Source organism: Sinohyriopsis cumingii, chromosome 9, assembly GCF_028554795.1.
Source record: "Sinohyriopsis cumingii isolate HCF-2022 chromosome 9, ASM2855479v2, whole genome shotgun sequence".
NCBI lineage: Eukaryota > Metazoa > Mollusca > Bivalvia > Unionida > Unionidae > Sinohyriopsis > Sinohyriopsis cumingii.
Window position 1 is genome coordinate 85,862,154 of NC_142969.1, and position 22,564 is coordinate 85,884,717.

Genomic DNA, 22,564 nt, shown 5'->3' on the forward strand with positions numbered 1-22,564 from the left:
CCAAAACATTCAAGTACTTCCCAAATGTGAAGGCTCATTCAGATCGATTTACAGTGAATATAAATGAGCTTCAGAAGTACATTGAAACACTCCAAGTGGAATTTGCTAAACGAAGTCAAGACTTTCAAATTCATGGACCCATATTTTCATACCTCATCAATCCTGACTTGCTTGATCTGACTTCTACTCAGTTAGATCTGGATCTTTTTAGGTGGATGGATATTGACGATTTTAAAATGCAGCATGTTGAATTTAAGACATCAGAATTATGGACATAAAAATTGGCCGAATGGCGGAAATCTCTGGAAAGAAACTGCTTAGAAAAGTCAGCTGCTAATTTCAACTGATAGACATCCCTCCCTGAAGCATTCACCTGTTTGAAGAAAGTTGCATTTGCTCTACTTTCAGCTTTTGGTTCAACTTATACTTGTGAACAGATTTTCTCTCACATGAAAGCTGTTTTAAGTCCACAAAGAAGTCGCCTAACACCTGAACACTCAGAAGCCTGTGTGAAGCTGAAAGTGACCAAATATGTACCTGCTATTGAACCACGAGAATGCAAGGACAAGGCTCACATTAATTGAGATACAGATTAATTACAATTGAAGTTTTTATGTTCAATTTCTTTAATTAAACATTAATATAATAAATTCAAGATCAAATTTATTTGTTTTAATAGTAGTTTCATATAAACGAGTACTTATATAATATATAAAAATATGGTAGAGCAGGTAGACTTATAAGAATATAGGTTGTTGGCACGCTGAATGATTTAGAAATCCTACTTTGGCACGCTATTATCAAAAGGTTGCCGACACCTGCTATAGAGGATGGTGTTTTTGTGTTCCCACACTGAACTCTTCACCAACAGGGATTACTTGTAGAGGAGCACTATTTACACATTAAGAATATCGTCGGTTGTATATATTTGGTCAAGGTCGACTTAAAGCGACGGGTTGTTAGACGTTGTGTTCATCCTGGTCACATACTTGATATGTTTAATACGAGCCTTGTATTTTGATCATTAAATATAATGACTACTCGTCCATTGTCAGGGTTGTAGTGTGCAGTTATTCAATGAATGAATAACTAGAGTAATGTTTTTTGTTGCGACCCTATGTTCTTAAATTAAGAAACAAAAAAGAGCAAAAGAGCAAGTATTTTGATATTCAAAATATAATGCATTTCTCTAAAATACAGAGTTAAGAATTAACAATAGTTTTCAGTTTGGTGAATGAAACCATAAACAGTAAAAACTGTTCTTTCAATTCCAGATTCGAGTTATTAGAATGAGTACCAAATGTATTCCGAATCATGTTAATGAATATACTGACGTACTAACAGTACGGAAGAATCACAGTTTATTAATTGTAAAATGCTTTTAAATTATATCACAATAATTTCCCAACATGTATAAATCCAAACAGTTATTATATATACAAATAGTCTCCAAATAATTTCTAGGTAATTATATAAGATTTGTCAAATAATATGGACATTTTATGCACTCTGAATCCAACGAAGGTTTAAATTAAATATACAAATAATTCATTTTAAGGGGCTAACTTACCATCGTTAGGAAAAATGGTTATTTATAATGCTACTAAATAAATTACACTTGTACAGTATATTCATTAATGATAATACTCGTTGTATTTAAATAAATAAAACTTTAGTATATTTATGTTTATTAGGCCCATCGGGAATGGTAATCGTTTGAACCAGGTAATGGACACTCGAAATGTGTTGCTACCAAGATCAGTCAAAATGCTGAACCGTCATGCCTTGCAAAAACTCTCTCAGTTTGCTACTTACAAATCTGAGCCACTGCATTTCACCTGTTCAAGAACTACGTGGCGAGCTACAGGATTGTTCAATACAATATATCATGTTTCCTCTTGTCAAACACGTGAATGAATTATTGTGTAACATTAATATTATTAACATAATCAATATGCTGTTTATAGCGCCGCATATATTTGCGATAGCGATGCCTTTGCCAAAAAAGGTTTGTTCCCTTAAAATCTGAACGGATCATACATGATACAACCATATCCCGGTGGTTGCTAAAAAGTGACAAATGCTACGAAGTTTCGAATATGCCGTGGTATTCCTTGGTGTGGGCTTAAACAGGATGGCCGGACTGTAGATAGGGATGCAGCAGCGGGAAATGTGTATCTCATGTTTGCATTTGTTTTGCCAGCATTTTAAACGACTTTAGTATTTTATCCCGGGAGCAACTCAAACAAACACCTTTGCTAATACGCAGTGGGTTAGCGAGTTAAGGCAATCGTACCAAGGAGAAGCATATATATATATATATATATATATATATATATATATATATATATATATATATATATATATATAATAAGCACCCTTATGGTGAGGATGTTACAAGAATCACTTATATTTAACATACATTCACTTGGGCCATTCCAAAATCTAGCCTGTGCTACCACAAAGTCTGTTGAATGTGTCTCCTAGGATGCATTCCACATAAAGAAAGCTATAGCCAATAAGCTTCATCACTACTGTAAATGGAGATGTAAATGCAAATAACGCATATATTAGCTATGTTACATTACCCGTACTTCCGAATACAATGCTTCCACGAGTGATCAAATAGGTCAGATATGCGGTATGAATCACAACCGATTTTTCTCTAACATGTAATCAGCCTTAGTTTCCTTATTCAATTTCAATTCACCATCTTATATTATTTCAATCAAAATTTGAATTCAGCTTGTTGCACTGATACATATTTATACGAACTCAAATGTCAACATTTAGAATGAACTTGAACACCAGAGTATTATTTTAGACATTTAAATAATGTTCTAACAAACTCAAATACGCTATAGAATCACAAGAAAAAACCTTTGGAGTTACTTCAACTTATAAATACAAGGAGTGAAGACTTTTATTATTGTCTGTCAAAGTGATGAATATGTACCGTATGTTTTCATTGAACTTAATATATTCCCGATTAGGTCTAATTGAATAAATGATAACCTTGTGCTTACAAAGGTAATCATGAACATACATATCATTGTACATACTTCAGTCTTTGAAATTATCCTTAATGTTAGGCTCCTCACCTTTACTGCCTTTGTAATTTTTCGTTATTAATCAGAACATTTATGTAGAATTACATTTTTAACATTTTTATTTAAGGGGAAAAAAGAGGAGGATATGAATAAGAATGAGAAGAGGAAAAAATACATGTTCCAGGTATGTATGACATGTTGGAACATGATCCAAATATAGTATAATCATAGACCACCTTATCACTATTAGCCCTCAACTGTCTCTTGTTACTGTTCTTGTGAGAAAATAAATTGTTTGATTTCCAGTATCGTAGTGTTAGTGAAGGAACAAATTGGTTCATTGAACGAATATTGTATTGCATAACGATTCATCGACAGAAACAAACCATATAAAGATATAGCTATCCGACAATGAAGAGACAGATCGATATAAACACAACGGTGTGAGCAATAATCGTTCAATTTGGCGATCGAAACAAAGAATGTCTCGCATTTTAAGATGATCTTTAACGTTCAACATAGATAATTGGAACAAGGTATTTCTTTATATTTTATATGGTCTTCTGATATCAATTTGATAAATAATATGTATATTATGAAGAAAATCTAGACATTCTTCTACAATATGCAACGTTGCTAGCAAACAATAAAATGGTGTGATATCTGTTGTATGAAAATAAAGATTTGTCCCTCACTAGACTAAACGTTACAAGACTCGTGATCATGACCATTATGTATTCGAAGAAGGTGGGAAGGAATTTGTCTTATACATGACTTATTTACCTTGAATAATTTCAGATCATCCTATTACCAATGCATATTATTTAAGAGCAACAATGTTTCAATAACTATTTTCTGCAACTAAAGAAGTATTAATCGTGTTAAACAGTTTAAATCATTTTAAAAATGAATTTTCTATTTCTGCGTCATTTTATTTGTTACAAAAGTCTTGTAGTAAACCACCACGCGAAACGTAACCGACCGAGAAGAGAGTGTACCTTGTAATTTCTTAATTAAATTTAAGAATCTGAGCTGAATGGGCTCACAGATTATGTGATTTCAGCCTTTAAATTCGAATTCTTATATATAAACATTTCATGCATAACTCATATGTAACAAAGACTTAACGAAAGATGATTATTAAATCCTATGCGGATCTCATGAATTGTATTTTATCTGAAAGTACTAACTGGCTAATGTATCTTTCGTTGTATCTGCCAACAAATAACTTAATTAGAAACACATCCATCGGCTTTGTTTTTGTTACATCTTTGACATGAGTGATCATTATACCACATATACAGGAAAACGTCTTGTCCTAGGATCCTACAGTTATGTTCTTTGTGAACGTTTGAAGTTAGAATAAGTTCGATTGTTTTCTCCTTTACCAACAGCTACAGTCTCAAACAAAACTAAACATCAATGCATACTGTATTGAAAAATGCAGATAATGTCCAAGTAGATTCAAGAGGTGGCAGAAAATGACAATATGAATTTGGCCTTGTGTTATTTAAATACAAATACTTTTCTATCTCAGATTGTTTCCAATGCGGACAGCGGGGTGGATGTAGACAAATGGGATTATTTCAACAGAGATGCAATGGCCTGTGGATTGTTAGAAGGATTCCAGTTCGACCGATTTCTTTCTGTAGCTCGGATAGTGGAACCTAAAGATGGCGTGTTTGAGCTGGGATACCGCGACTATGTAAGACGTACAAGTTTGTCTCAGAACTACACATGCCGCCTAAACAAAAATTGCATACTTACCCACACGTTAACCAGGGCTTACCCTGATATGTATTATGTGACTAAGTACGAAAATAAGTAAGCAAACAAATATATGTTAATATATGTAAGCTTTAATTGTTTCACATACAAACAGATACAATATGCAATGAGTCGGGGAAAAATATGATCGTCAAATTGCTTTTCGACATACAGATAGTTCAGATTACTTAACTCATATTTAAAAAAAAAGGTCGACCATCTACAGCCTGTCTAGAATATTTAGATTTTAATTCTTAGTTTGATTGCGATTTATGTTCATATACGTGAGGATTAGCTATATAAAGCATATTGAAATGCATATAATTCGGAAAGATATCAAAATGTATTACTGCAAACTCAATATTTTAAGGGTATTTATTATTTCTTCTTTATCTAACGTACACATTTTGTTAAATTTTAATACAAATAAATTAGCATCATGGACATTACATATGTAATCGACCTACAACGATATGCGGCTAATATCCAATTTCTATTCGTCTAGACAAAACGGAAATAACACTATTCACTGTAACGGCGTAGGAAACACATTGCCACCTTATTAAGAAAACTGCTTTCCTTATTTTGAACAGGGCCATTGCTACATAATTTAGAAAAGGTCGTCTCTTTTAATAAGGTTTAATGAGCAGATGAGAATGAACATAATGAATGTACCCCATCAAGACTTGTGTTTACTCTATGTCAAACTAAATTATTTTTGTCCCTATTTTAGCACAATTGTGTTACATAGTTTTCATATTTTGTTGCTTATGTCTTCTTTCCGCTCATGTAGTCAGTTTTCTTGAAGTGTTTCGCGCGAACACATGCTTTCGTGACATATTTGTTTGTCACTAATTGCTAACGAATAAAAAAGTGAGCATTACTAGAATGTGTGTTACCATAATTCACTGAACTAAATACTAGTAGTCCACGCATTTAAAATCTCCCAACCACACCATTATAATGTAACATATATCATGTCGTTACGAACATGTGTACAAATCGAAACTGAAATTTCATTTTAATTTTGAAATGATCCAAATGTTCGTTTATCTACGCCGCAATTCTTGAATAATTCTAACTCACTCTAAAGTTTCTTAATTATTTCGATACAACATGCATCTGAAAACATTTTTATGCATGCAGTGTTACGTCATATATACATGCATACACTGACACACACACACACACACATATATATATATATATAGCTAGATATGTATTTAAATATATATATATATATAGATATATAGATATATATATATATATATATATATATATATATATATATATATATATATATATATATATATATATATATATATATATATATATAGATATATAGATAGATAGATAAAAATTGTATACTACTGAAACGTGTTTTGTTTTGTTATTTTCAGGACGCCCTCAATCTATACAACATGTTCCACACAAGATTCATATTGCATCAAAGAATACGACATAAAGTCATCATTGCTGTCGACATCATGTACTATAATTTTATTTAAATATACTCTAGAACATCAACATGTTTTCTTTTTACCCTGAATTTATATAATGTGTTTACTAAAATGACGAAGTCTTTTGTACAAACCAACAACCCAACATCAGATTGTTATTTAATGTTTTTTACTCGATGACCCTTATATTATGTAATCACAAAAGGTATTACGTAACACTATGAAGTCTCAAAGACCGAAGTTCCACTTTTCAAAGATTGTAAGTGATTTGTCGACATCATGTACTATAACTTTATTTAAATATGCTCTAAATTTAAGAATTATTCTAGCATTATTACAACATTAATCAATTACCCTTGTCAACAGCCAGTAAATGAATATACACACTGTAGAAATTGACATAATGTTTATCATTAAATTATGTTTATTCCCACTTTTTCTTATATATTAGTATTAACCCATCATCGTGAAAGCATAAACAGTCGTGCCAATGGAAATACTGAAATTAGATTTCATTGCGAACCTGCTTTTTTAATTAATGTATTTGTCTTGGTGATATTTATAACAAATACTATAGCAATAGTAAACTCCTTACTCTTTTATGATAATGGTATAATTTATTTTGTCCGCAAGATCATTTAGACAATTAACAGTTATGCTTCGCCTATTGCACATTGTGACGTTATAATCACTTGATGTCCCAATGGATAATTATTAGGATTTATTTTGCCTTTGGCATCGATGTATTGGTACTTTGGCGACAGATCGATTGAGATATAACTCATACTTGAATACTTTGCTAGAGGTTTAAAACAAATATATTTGTATCAACTGTAATATGTTATTAAGAAAACACAATAATATTTTCCTAATGATTTAAGGATGAGGGATGTTTTTCGGTTTGTCCATGCAGCAAATAAAGACTCAAAGGAGAAAAGGTAACGTGCCCAATCTGTTATCATATAATCTGTATTAATACGATAACAGCAACATGGTAAAGTATTCCTATCTTAATATCTACAAGCCGATGCATAATTTATTAACATTCATTAATGACGAGAATTATCCCAGCTTGGCTTTGACTTTAATGTTCCCATTTCTTAGCCTTTTGATCATAAATACCAATTGTATTGTCTACTTTGATTATAAATGCGTATATGAGACATATATTGTAATGATAGACACTGACACTTCTTGTCTTTATGGAAGTAAAGCATATAATTTCTATTAAGATTGTGTGGCTTCTCTCAATAAAGGGAAACACGATGAATAATATACTTATACTTTTTTAGCAGTACAGATATAGATGTATTTCCAATCAAATGTGAAGGAGATCATGAAAATCCTATGGCACTAGAAGAATATTTAAGGCTGTCCGACGACATTTTATACAAAATACGAAACCATTCTGGAGACAAGTACAAGAAGGCCAAGGACCTGCTTCAGAGAATCCACGAACGAAAATTATACAAATTGGTCACTGACATTCCAATAAAGGTATAACAGTTTATATATTGGATATTTCTTTATCCAGTTACTATACAAACACGCACATTTGCTGTAGTACATGCAACGGATGCCAAGCAAGTGGCCATTACCCGCAGCGGCGTCCCTATGTTCAAAAATGTTTTCGTATGGTTATCTTCAATCATTCTGTTTAGTTCGTTTATCCCAATGTTTTTAATTTCTTTAAAAGCCTTGTTTATATATTGAATCTTTCTGTGTTCCCGTCCTGGGAAATACACACACACACACACACACACACACACACACACACACACACATATATATGTATGTATATAATGGTTGATTCCGTATTATACCGCAATAGGAATTTCGCATTGAATATCATTCTTAAATATGCCAGAGAAAACAAAAATCATTATGTGAATGAATCTGATAAAGCAATACATGCTTTTGACTGAAAACATGCGCAATGAATGATGCATCATATTACGTGCTTTTCTGCATTGTCAATTCTAGCTGAATAATTTTGATGTTAATTGCGGAGAATTGACACTACATTATTTGTAATGCCTCAAGTGGCATCGTCAGAAATATAAATTAACTAATATACAACTAGATAAAATTAGGAATTGCTAAATGAACTCTTTATCAACTGGAATTATGTTCAACCTGTAGGGTATTAACTGAGGTGGGGGTTCACCTATTTAAAGTTGATATAATAATTGCGATAACTTCTGAAGCGCCAACGAAGCGTCATGTAAAGCATCCAGTGTTTTGTCACATATTTCTAATACAGTTTGCGCCTCGAAATTATCTCCATGAACTTGACAGTAAAATAGACCCTACGAATACTCTTCTTGTTATGGATGTGTACATGTCGTTTGTTCTGAACCAAATTGAAAATATCGTAGCAAACGCGTATGAGGAGATTTGACCTTTGTTCCGATCTCAGGCACATAAGCCAGTAATGAAATGTTCCCCCTCGGGCAAAACTTAATATACGTCCAGAGGAGTAATCGATTTGGGCATTTCGAGTGGTAAGTTGAAAAGCAAAAACTAATACTACTCAAACAGATGGTTACTAGATGTCCACATGTGCAACTTAATGTACCAAGAGTGATGCGTATCTAATCAGTTGTTCCAAATAGATTGTAGACAATTTTCCCTTCCCATAATAGTTGTCTGTACTTGAAAACTATGCTCTTATTGCTACATAATGCATGTCAATTGTATAGAACGAAATAATCTTGATCAGGACTAGGTACATATTCTCCATCATATTCCTAACAATGACAAGTAAGTTTTAAAATCATTTGTATAATTTAAGGGTCTACAACATTACATAACTTTGCCATCGGACAATTTTGTACAAAAAGTGAGCGCGTGAGTGACTGTTCAGTGATATTTATATACTCAGATGTATATTGGTCAGTGTCTTTTACATGGTTAAAGGTATTCTTTAGATACCCAATCTGTTTAAAGGCACCAATATCACATGTAATTTATTGATATAGGCGAACTAAGTCATACTTGTTTGTTTATCATAATCATATGGTGGATATTTCTTACATGTATAGATATCATTTCAACACATAATCCTTTATCTAGTATTTAACATATATTTTACAGGTGTCAGACTACAGCAAGACAAATATTTTGGATCAAGAGGTAGTATAAACAGTTTTACTTAGGCGAAAATAATGCAATTAATTTCAGTTAAAGCGACTTATATGTACAGTGAACAATTTTAAATAGATTTCATACACACACATGCATGATGCAAAGGTAATAATTTATGATATTGCACATTAATAAATGGTCGTGATCGGAGAGCTTTTAAATTGTATATCAAACCTAATAAGTCCCAACGTTAAATACAGTTGGACGGACTATATATTAATATTGTGAACGATCCGGACGAATATACATTTCTAACAATATCAAACTATGATAACATCGTGCGTTTTCAATTCAATCAATTCCTTCAAATACATCACATTTTAGGCAGCAACAACTTTCTGTCACAAGCTTTTTATTCAAAAACTCTAATATATCCTGCTCAATATTTTATAGCCAAGTGTTATTATGTAATTTGTAACATACCCGGTGTGTAGCTAAATGTCTCAATCACATTTTGCCAGCTTTGATTGCTAGCTCGAAACCAACAGCATATAAACGACCTAACCAGAATGTTTTATTTAGCAAATATACTTCAAACATTTTGCATTCGTTGTTTCTGCTTGTCACACAGATTATATCTTTAACAATGTAGATCGTATCCAATCGTGTGATGTTACGCCACGTGATCAATACATTGAATAGCAGCTTATTAAAGCACAATTTTAAAGCAAATTGTAGAGATTTGTAAACGTTGGTCGTATAATCTGCCACATTCTTGTTCGGCAACAGTTGTCTGTGTTTATCTCGAGGCAAAACTTTCAAACTGGATGTTACATTTTTAACATTACCTTATAGTTTGTATTTTGGGATGATATTTTGATCTGATCAAGGAATGAGGCATCGATACTATTTATATACAAAATATTTGATGCATAAATCACTTGATATAAAAGTGTACTGGACACTGGCCAGGAAATATAGGTGGTTCTCCTTAATCATTGAATGGGAAAAATACTTAAAACCATTAATGGAACACAACAGTTCTGACAAAAAGAAAATATGGGAAAAAACACGATGAAACTTAATGCATTTGTTTAGGTTACTATTCCAACAGAAAGAGCATGATAAAAAAGAAACAAACACATATTCCCAAGATGATATACCCTACAAATATACAGTTGCTGAATGTACAAACATAGTAAAAATAAAACAATCACTCACATGAGTGACGTCATTATCCCAGGCAATGGTTTTGATTTCGAAAGATGATACTAGGACATAAATGTAGCAAGAATACAGATTTAAGTATCTATCTCAATTTCATTTTATTGCTTGATGCTATATAATACAGTACACTAGCTGTCCTACTATAGTCAATTCAGAACACGAAAATAAAATCGTTAATTTCGTTACAAAGACAGAGTTGGTTACCGTAACTAAAGTTCATCACCGGAGTAATGCTATAGGAAACTGTTTTAAACCAGATATACAAAAATAATTATGTCAGAATTGTTCACGATATGGAATATGTTAACAGAGTTTCATAACATGCTTTCTTATAAATCTTAAACCAATCGCTCTCAAGATCCATTTATTAGCAAATAAACTGATGAGACATCCAAAAGTGTAATTCGAATTAAATGAATCGAGATAATGTTGTACCTATATACATTAATGCGTCTAACTGATGGTTCTACACACACACACACACACACACACACACACACACACACACACACATACATACTTACATACACACACACACACACACACACATATATATATATATATATATATATATATATATATATATATATATATATATATATATATATATACACACAATCTTTAGGCGCTCAAACCTTATGGCCTGAGAAGTGAACAGACCTTGAAATGTCAAAGTAAAACTATGATAATAATGAAGATTGTGATAATGTAGCAATATCATTTGGAATATCTTATTTGACAACCCCTACTGTGAGCATAACAGATGTGTTTCTGGATTGTTAGTACATACAATATGTAGCTTTCAGTTCACTGTTTGTCTAAAACATTGAAAATAAGATTGAAATTGTTATTAATGAGTGTAGTTATTATTCTTTATTCGTGTATATTCGATGTATCAATTATGACGCAGTAAAACTCTTTACTGGTTCACAAAAAAAACTTATCGCTGGTAATGTCAAAATTAACATTAAAAACAGGAAATATCAACCTAAGCGCTATACCAAAGGCATCGCATGTCAAGGTAGAAAATTTGGTGTACATTATAAATGTAAATAAATTATTTTACAAACATAAAAGTGACTGATAATCGGTGTTAGGACGGAGACACAATTTTGCAGTATGTGATTGTAAACAGCTACGTGGCTGAGATTTGCAGGAATGAGGGAAGTAACATGTCAGATAATCAACCTTAATTACGCAACCTTTTGCGAGATGCTTGCAGGTAGGATGAAAGCTGATTTTCATAATTGTTAGGACAAATGTGATAATGTGGACCATCGCTAATAAGCGAATCGAAACGACACGTAACGACTATATGAGCTAACGTTAACACTTAAAAAATAGAGTAAACAAAATATAACGAATCCAAAAATGTATACAAATGGCACAGCAAAAGCTAAACCAGTAATGATCAGTGGATCGTCATGTCTATTAATCAGGAAGTCACATCAGTATGGATCCATGCTGTGAGCAAGATAAGTAGGCACAGGGACAAGCCAGTGCGGCTACAATGGCTAAATGTTAGATAACGGACTATAATCACAACACATACACCATTCAAATACACTGTGTATAGTTACATTCACTGGTAACTTGTGAACATTAGAAAGTTCTTCATATTTACTTTCCATTTGATTTTCTTTGATTTGTGTGTAAAGTTATTGAACGTTAACGCAAATATATCCTATGTAGTAAACCGTTCAATGCCATCATCAGCTATTATTTGTGTGCTCTATTTAACCTTGTGTTAATTGTAAAATGAATTTGAGAAGAAAATGTAATGCATTTAGTTTCACGATTTAGTTGAAACAAAGGATGGCACAGCACATACTGTAAACCAAGGAACTCCCCACATGCAACATCATTACTAAGCTGAAACTTGTATCTATGGTAAATATTACTTTAAGATATATGTTTCAACAAATTGGAAATCAAATGTTGAGAGCGTATAATTTTTAAAAGTGGAAGATACAGTCTCTTAACATCACCTCAGAAATATGTACCATGACTATCACTTGCGTTTTGGTACATCTTCTCGTGTCGTCTAAGTAATGTGTAACACCTGTTTGTGTCCAGCAGGATATCATTCCTCATCCGATTAACATAGTACTTTCCAGTTACACTACTTCATTCTTTCACGATTCGCCATCTCTCCATGCTTTTCAACATTCATAGTCCCATCATCCTGTCGCTGTTCGAATTCTTCGTTGTTGGAGAGTGGGGTGCTATATTGTCTTGTTTACCATGTGTAATGCTAAGATTAACTTACGTGTTCATTGTAAATCCCAGTTAAATGTCAATGGTGACGACACTCATTATCACTATCATAGGGCATACTTTAGAATTATTCCACACATAAGACTTTAGACGATTAACTAATATTATCAAATTAATTTTTGTATAAGGTTAGTTATTTTCTAGTTTGGTACCCTTCTTTCTACTATCTCATCACTTGTCAGAGCAATAAGCGCAGTCCCCAATTGTACTTATGTCAGCTTGTCACCTTGGAGGATGTCCCTAACGATCTCCACATCCCCAGTATATTTCCATTACCCGTGAGTTGTGGCCTCTACACAGTTATGTTTGGCTATGCTTCGTGGTGTGCTTCTTGTTATTTCTCCACGCATATCACCTTTTCAAACGATGTATATGTCAGTATTCATTATATAGTAAATTTCTCACAAAATCATATCTTGCAAGATATGTACATCGGCCGAAAGCAATGGTCCCTAAATCCAGTATATTGTTGTTATGAAACCCCTACGTAGGTCGTGTGATATAGCTCAATGGTCTTAAAATAAGAAACAGAAAAGAGCAAAAAACAGCATATTTTGTAGAATTTATAATATAATTTACTTCCCTAAGTTACAAGCTGAAAACAAAATGACAAAGTATAGTGAGTAAATCAAAAATAGTCCTACAATTATATCACAAGTCCAAAACATTTGATTATTCAGAATAATTTTATGTGGAATTCAGTATATAATTCAACTTATTTTACTGACGTTACAATATTCCTGAAGTATCGTATGATCTAATCTAAACTGGCTTTAAACGAATTCACAATAATTGAAACATACTGATCAATCCTTATGACTTGGTACTATCTAAATCAAATAAATACTTGAAATAATTTAACTCGCACAGTTGAATCGAATGCACCTATAGGACTCATTGAAGATGTTTGTGCTAGCAATAACTAATTTTCAATAAATCGTCCCTTACATAAAAATCAAAGATGTAACACAGCAATGGATGGAGGTCGAGTATTCCTTCGAGACCGATCTGACATTGTCATTACGGTTAATTACTTTAACTGCTACCCACTCCAGAGTTAGGTAAAACTGTTTTATTTTCAAGGAAATTTATGAACTGAACTCAAATCTCAACAACATGTTTACTTTTATCCTGAAACTATGTAAGGTCTATACTAAAATGACGACGTCGTAGTGTACAAACCAACAACCGAACACAAATTGTTATTTAATGTTATTTACTAGATGAGCTTTATACTATATAATCACAAAAGGTATTACGTGAACTGTTGTTTTGCTCGCATGTTTACTGAAATACAAATCTTATTATGAAATCACCTGTCTAGTATGGGGACTTAGTATTATAATTTGTCTTGTTTGCGACAAAGGGAGGAAATATTACCATCATGCCGTACTAGCAAACACGGACGAGTATTAGCACGTGTACTCAATTAACTGAACATTATTTCTTTTGTACACATATATCGGCTCTCAAACACACTTTGCATGAACTGTTTCTAGTGCAATTTCAGCAAAAACTGGTAATAATATATTACAAGAAAGTATAAAATTATATAATTCCAACACAGTGCCACGCTTCATGTTCATTTGCTCAAATTCAATTGGCGTTTTGGATCCCATATATGATACATTATACACTAACAATTTAGTCGAAAATGGTCTGCAACGTACGATCTAATCCGGTAAATAAATTTAAAGATATTTCCTATGGACATTACATACTTTTACAACTATATTATCTTAAACTAACACAAAAGAGTGTAAACCAATAAGGTATGTACATTTTAAAAAGTAATTCATTTCCTTAAAATACAAAGTGAAAAATTAAAACCAAATTTTAGGAAGGTAAATGAAATTATAAATAGTACTTAAGTTCTATGACAAATCCAAAAGTATCGAGTATTCAAAATATTTCCAGTGGTGTTTGGAATGAAGTCCAATGTGATGTGCCGATGTGATAATAGTCTGGAATAGTTTGAAGTACTAACAATGATTTAATCCAAACTTTCTTTAAATGAGTTCACGGTAATTACAAAATATTTATTTAGTTCTGAATTTTACGAGCACCTTGTAATTCCAGTAATGGTGAAAATATATAAATCAACTCAGATATTAACTGGACATAGCTAATAAACTCCGTTGACTGATGTTTAAGAAACGAATAGTCAGCAACACAATTGAATTGATTTACAAGTAAAGTCCCAAACTGGTTGTCTAACATTTTGTTTGTGTCACATTTGGTGATCCAGAGGATGAATAGAGGATGAACAACTGGTATATAATAGAAGACTTCAATGGTAAAAATGTCGACTGGTCACAAGAGCAGATATCCCAGGAAATATAAATTTGCGTACGCCCTTTAACGCCCCGTACTTTCAAGGGATACAAGAGCCATATTCGAATCAAATGCTAAACATTCCTTCAGATACACGCTCCATTCGGAAACCACGAATTATAATCAACAACCCCTCTCTGAGGCAGCAGACTCATTTCGGAATTTACACAAAGCACGAAACCCAGTCTATGAGTTTTTTATATATGCTCCAGGTTCCGATGGATCACAGAGATTATTGAAATACAACGCATGTGTAAGTACACAGAAACGAAATAACTTACAATACATGTTGAGAATCCATGTTATCTACTTTAGCATTTGTTGGTCTGTTTGAGTTCGTCGCAGAGACTCTTGGGCCGGAACTGAGCAATAAGCAAAATGTATAGCACCACAATAAAAATCATGACTAACAGAGAGTTATATATATATATATATATATATATATATATATATATATATATATATATATATATATATATCCTTTAACCATGCTATGGACCCGGTCCAGTAGCAAAACGTTTTCTATATCGTGCTGCCGATTAACAATCTAGAGGGAACATATATTCCAAGCTTGACCGCTGATTGATGAACGTTTTTTGCGTTTATCAGAAACATAAAGAGTGACGTACAGATAGACGGAAAGACATCGTATCAAACATAATATTGCAGGATATTTTCAGAAATAAAAGTAAATTTCATACAATTGCAGCATGCATATGAATAAATTTGTTCTTTTCTTAAAAATCTTGTTACTGATATTGTAAACTTGCCTAGTTTGTAACATGATTGAGTTTATTATGCATGCTTTATGCATTCTGTAACATGATTGAGTCTATTATGTATGCTTTGTGCATTCTGTAACATGATTAAGTCTACTGTGTATGCTTTATGCATCATGTAACATGATTGAGTCTAATATGTATGCTTTATGCATTCTGTAACATGATTGAGTCTATTATGTATGCTTTATGCATTCTGTAACATGATTGAGTCTAATATATATGCTTTATGCATTCTGTAACATGATTGCGTCTATTATGTATGCTTTATGATTCTGTAACATGCTTGAGTCTATTGTGTATGCTTTATGCATTCTGTAACATGATTGAGTCTATTACGTATGCTTTATTCATTCTGAACATAATTTTGTGTCAGCTAAGGAATACTGTTATATTTAATCTGGAATGTGCAAACAACATTAGTCAGCGAAATTTGCTCTTTTCGTGCAGGTAAAGGTTGTCATATGCTGAGAATTCATGAAATGTCAATGATATTGCTTACACGAAAAAAAAATGCTGCACATTGACCAGTCCTGCATTATGTGTCTGTAAGTTTATCCGATGTGATTTTTAAATTCAAAAATGTATTCATTAGTACATATTGCTAACCATTATATTACAGTTCAAAAAGACCAAGAAAGAAATCCAGGAACTGGTAGGTCAAACTCAGCTGACGACACCAGACGGCATAGAAATTCAGGTAATCTCAAAATCATTATCATTTTCGTATGCTCTTTGATTACGGTTTAAATACAAATGCAATTCTCAAGTTTTATGGAATATGGTCGTTATCTAACATTAAACAGTTTCCTTCTCTAAATATTTTAATGAATTTTGGATTTTTTTGTAATACACCATGGTTTGGTTCCTGCTACTGCTATAGGAAATGAACACTATGTTATATAATCATTTAATTACTAATAAGTGTTGAGCACTGTTGGCATGTGTACATCGCCTGAAGGCAATCATCCAAAGGATCTGATTAAGATAAAAATTGAAATACTCGGTATATGGAAATGTAATCGTTTCATTCAGTTGCCTTATGTACTAAAGAACTAAACCTTTATGATAACTCTTATAACGAATACACACACACATTTACACACACACACACACACACACACATATATATATATATATATATATATATATATATATATATATATATATATATATATATATATATATATATATAATATTTCGTCATTTTATCAGTTTCGAAACTATTGATTGAATGATATGGATTGACGTACCTTTAATGATTTTTCTTCTGAATTTGATTAGAGTGTCTCTCTAGACCTGATATATGTCACTCTTGAAGATGTCAAATCACTTACGGGTAATCATGACGTACTACAATTTGAAGTCATACTTTGAGAGCGGATTTAAAGCGTTTCTCGCTCATGGTCACTTGGACAATTTGCGCATCAAATGAAGCATATATGTATTTGACGCTTTTCAGAAGGTCAAATTTGACTACGGCCGCGATGGAGAGGACCCAGTCTTAAAGCTGTACTTTTACCGCAAAGGGGCAGAAGATAAGGGAATAACGCTTCGTAGAGAGGATGTAAGAATATTTATTACTATTACATATATTATAATCAAGAAATTGTAATTCTATGTTTTACATTTCTGTCATTCACTTCCACTCGATCATTATCAAATAGGTAACCAGAATAAACCAGCAGAGAGCAAGGATCAACATATCAACAATGGTACATCTTATGCAAGGCTGGAATTTGCTCAAACATTGTAGCATCTAATGAAGATAGTATTAGATACCTAGTGAAATATGCATAATATATAAGAATTAAAATAATACCGGCTACTTGAAACAGGCATGAAGTCTTCAGAACCCAGATAGGACATACTCTACCAGGTTATCTTCTAACATTACTATGTGCATTTTTCTTCATAGGTATCTGTTGTCCTTCCCTCCGTTTTTCAAGAATATCATATTCGAGTCTACGAAAAGATCAGTCAAGGAAATGAGAATCATAATAATCAAGAAAAGTTGAACGACTTCAAGAAAAAGTTAAAGGAATGGTTTGTATCAAGTTCATTAGAATAACATCAAGGTCATTTACAAACATGTTCTTCTTAGTTGCGCATAGTAGTGGTATGTATATATGTAGTTTTGCATGTATGTATTCATGTATGTATGTATGTATGTATGTATGTATGTATTTATGTATGTATGTATGTACGTACGTAATTACGTACGTATGAACGTACGAATGTATGTATGCATGGATGGATCAATGTATTAATGGATGTATGGATTGATGGATAGATTGATCGATGCATGTATGCATGATAGTAGGTATGTATGTATGCAAGTTTGTTTGCATGTATTTATGTATGAAAGCCTTAATGTAGATAAATATCTTTGTATGTTGAAGGTTTGCATATGTTGAAGATTATATTACACATTATAGAAATGCAAAGACACACACCCTCCCTGTCTTTCATATATCTATCTATCTCTCTCTCTCTCTCTCTCTCTCTCTCTCTCTCTCTCTCTCTATATATATATATATATATATATATATATATATATATATATATATATGTATATATTTGCATTGTTTGTTGACCTTTCTTAATTATTATTTTTTCCTATGCATACCTGCATTTCGTACTCGACCTTGTCGAAAATCAAGTTTGTGGTATACGTGACCAAAACGTCTTTTTGGTAAGCAATATAATACATAGCTAAATTGTATCTATAATTATGGATTAAATAGGCAGATTAAAATAAACAGTAAAATATTTACTTGCATCTGAGTCTTGGACATTGCATTTTTAATTCGGAAACACATACAAGTGCTAAGTACTTTTTATGTTCAGTAAAGGAGACTGACCTATATACTAAATATATTATTGCGTCTTAAACTTGTAGAATGTTATCAACTTTGGAAGGTGCTCATTCCTAACATCTGAAGCTGTATCAGTCCGATTGTAGAGTTCAGTTTTACATTTGGTAGGAGTTATTTATTCAAATCATTATTTACGGGAATTACAAAGTGGTCAATAATATTCTTTGATAGAAGCAGTGATTTGGAATTATAGTAGATTCAGACCAGGATATTTTGGATTATATTATTATGAAGCATATGAAAACTTTTAATAAATCGTCAAACTTGAGGACACTGGCACATTTGCGCGTTTGATACTACAGGCACGTCAACACATTTAATATTAGAATTATTCGGAAAAAGACTAAAATCATCTAGAACTTCAGACGTTGGGATTTGTGATAAAATGACCATTTCAGTTTAATTCACAATACTGGACGTTATTTGTAAATTTACACTCCAGTGCTTAACAATCAAGTTTTAATTGGAGGTGCATCTATGCTTTAACAATTCTTGAATATAACTATTTTTTAATGAGCGGTTCCATAATGTTTAATCTGGCATTTCCCTAGTTTGTGGTAGTACAGATGTCAAACTCAAGAAATCACGGGCGTGCCTGAAATCCAAAAGGCCGTCTGTCAGTGTGATTTTTGACTTGGTTATATCCTTTAAACGTCGTTATTTGTAAATAGTACAACAGGGGTATGGATATCTCTCTTCTAAAAAGAGGTGGTAAATATCGCCATATATATATATATATATATATATATATATATATATATATATATATATATATATATATATATATATACACATGATTTTGAAGATTCAAAAATACATATCTGCATCCATACCTTCATACGTACATACGTATATACTTACATCCTTGCATAAGAACATACCTACCTAACTACCTACCTACCTACTTAAATAACTACCAACCTACCTAATTACCTACCTACCTACCTACCGACTGACCTACCTACATACCTACATACATACATATCTATATATCTATCCATCTATCTATCTATCTATCTATCTATGCTATTTTTGTAATTAGCTTTGCATTTATATATGCAAGTTAATGCCAAATAATCGTTCAAGAATTTCTTTGATTTTACTACACATAATGTTTGCCTTGGTCTTATATTAATTTATGTTCGGCTTGTAATCTGCACTTCCTGTTGAATCGGTTTAAGTCTTTGAAAATCGACCAATCTTCATGAGTATATGTTTCTGCGAATCAATTTATATATGTTTGAAGGTGTAAGGTACTGAGGACGAGAATATGTGTATATTGCACTTAAAAGAACGTCTTTTTATTCGCTACGTCATTACAACAAAGTTGACAATATATCATGCATATTACATAATGTATTATATAATGATAATTCAATTTTTCTTTATAACCACAGGGATATTAATAGGACACAACAGGTTGGCCAAAACCAAGGTAACTATCATCTTTATGAAACGGCAATAAATGTTCTACCAGTCGAAAGGTTTTGTTTTATGCCGATTGATATTTTAAGATTTGTTATATGATAGTTTCATTTAAACGTAAAGTATTTCTGACATCCTAACCATGTTTTAACCATATTCATCAAGGAACCTATTTATTCTTCCTGAACAATTTAAGCTCTAAATGTGATAATCCATCCAAAATATAATAAATTAGGGGCTCACCGCGTGAGTGATACTATGAAGAGTAACACGTGCTATATGTTATTTGTTATGCCCTATATTCTTGTTCACGAAAGTTGAAACAACTGAAAACAGATGTGAGAGAATTGTCGAGGGAGAGATGACCCCACTTCGAGTACTTCATCAAGAACAAACAGCCGAGTTGGATGGACCATCTGCAAGTAAAAAGGTAATCAAAGATATACAGGAATCGGAATAAAATATAGAGTAAAATCGAATTGATGCCTGCGACATGCCCATAACTTTCAATAGGTACATATGATATATTAATCTATCATAAATGTTACTAATATTGACCAGGTTAGTTTCTAATCGGACCACAAATGTTAAACAGGTCAATGACGGAAGACTAAATTATATACAAATGCAGCATTAAACATATCTTCAGATAGCAAAGAAAAGCAATACTAGGAAGGTGAATTAGGAATTAATAAATTGACAACTTCTTTCTTTTATACGACTTACGGCTCTATATCAAAATATTTTCTCTCGTACCTATGTTGCAATATATTCCACTTTACTTAGTTTACAATATGTCTCCACTTCGCAACAGAATGCGCCTGACTTAAACATCCTATTGAAAATGACACCACACATGTAAATAAATAAATCATTAAAATTTATTATAAAACTTGTCAACATTTATGTCTAGCTCGCTGCAATCTGCAGTCGTGCCCGAAACGTTAAAGACCAAATAATGATATACATAACAACGCTAAGATTAAATGCCTCTGAATCATTCATGTCTTTTTGAAAGAAGAAAATTATGTGACATTAGTTTGAAACACACTAACTCACAAATTGTCAATACAAGAAACATAATTTGTCGTGTTCGAAATGATTACATGGAAAATAACGTTATTTCTCTCACTTTTAAAACTCGAACTGATTCATTTTACAATTCATCATCGTGACCTAGGCGAAAATAAAATTTGTATCGCATTGTTGTCGCTTTCATATCTTCCACAAGTTTATTACTTTACAGTACTAAACGTTAATGGGAAAAATGTCTCATAATGTAATATTTTCCCAAGCCTTGCACGAATCGAGAGCAACACACTATGTCAGTACTTGTTATTTCATTGGTTAGATTTAATTTGCATGGCCATATATTTATGTTTGTTTTCATACGGTTAGAGAGTTCGATGTGTTTACCTTTTTCTTGTCTGAAAATTCGAGTCACTTCATATAATGGAAATGTAAGATGCTCATATTTCAGCACACGCCTATGCCAGCTCAACGTTTTTGCAATACAAACGTACAAGTTTCAACTTAAATTCGGCATACGTCAAATAAGGACTGCATTGATCACACAATATGTCAAAATTATTTAATCCTTTCAGCTCTTGGTCAATCTAGTCCTAGATAATGTTTCTCATATATATATATATATATATATATATATATATATATATATATATATATATATATATATGGCAACTTAATAATATATTCTCTTATCTTTTTTCTTTCTTGCCGCAAAATAACGAAAGAAAAGACGCCTACTTTTATTTAACAGCTCTTTTCTCGCTTATGACATACTAATACAAATAATAATAATAATAATAATAATAAAAATTAATAAATAAATAAATGAATACACAAATAAATAAAGAAGTAAATAAATAAATAAATAAGAGTCAACCGGAAATAGTTTGGATATTAGTAGTTATTCTTTGCTGCGGCGATATGTCACGTGTAAAAATCAAATATGTGTGATGTGATTAACTAGTACAAACACAAGGTTACCGAAAAGAAACCTGCACCTTTGGTTATACTGCAAGGAATGAACATATGTCGGAGCGACAAATAGGACAAGACAAGAATGCACCAGTTGGATATAATAGGGTAGCAACGCAGAATTTGATTTTCTTATTTGCTTTGAGGTTTAGCAGAAAGGTGTAAGGTGAAATTGTTTTGCTTCACGCTTTACATAAGTTGGAGTCAGTTCATATTAAACAATTGTAACATTTTAAATATTTTTTTACATGCCTTGCAATTGACATTACAGGAAATGT

At 32.2% G+C, this 22,564-nt stretch overlaps 1 protein-coding gene across 2 annotated transcripts in view; it reads left to right on the top strand.

The window, feature by feature from the left end:
• LOC149792164 (deoxynucleoside triphosphate triphosphohydrolase SAMHD1-like) overlaps positions 1–22,564 on the top strand; it is a 100,425-nt gene that overhangs the window by 75,815 nt on the left and 2,046 nt on the right. Inside the window, exons 7-17 of one of the 2 annotated variants that reach the window (XM_089969361.1) lie at positions 3,178–3,234; positions 4,588–4,755; positions 6,218–6,306; positions 7,159–7,215; positions 7,573–7,774; positions 9,374–9,412; positions 16,604–16,681; positions 17,444–17,548; positions 17,900–18,027; positions 20,258–20,295; positions 20,603–20,715. In XM_089969361.1, the coding sequence (XP_089825487.1) occupies positions 3,178–3,234; positions 4,588–4,755; positions 6,218–6,306; positions 7,159–7,215; positions 7,573–7,774; positions 9,374–9,412; positions 16,604–16,681; positions 17,444–17,548; positions 17,900–18,027; positions 20,258–20,295; positions 20,603–20,715 (1,074 nt within the window). Of the gene's footprint in view, positions 1–3,177; positions 3,235–4,587; positions 4,756–6,217; positions 6,307–7,158; positions 7,216–7,569; positions 7,775–9,373; positions 9,413–16,603; positions 16,682–17,443; positions 17,549–17,899; positions 18,028–20,257; positions 20,296–20,602; positions 20,716–22,564 lie in introns of both variants that reach the window. The other variant, XM_089969359.1, reaches the window with a different exon arrangement.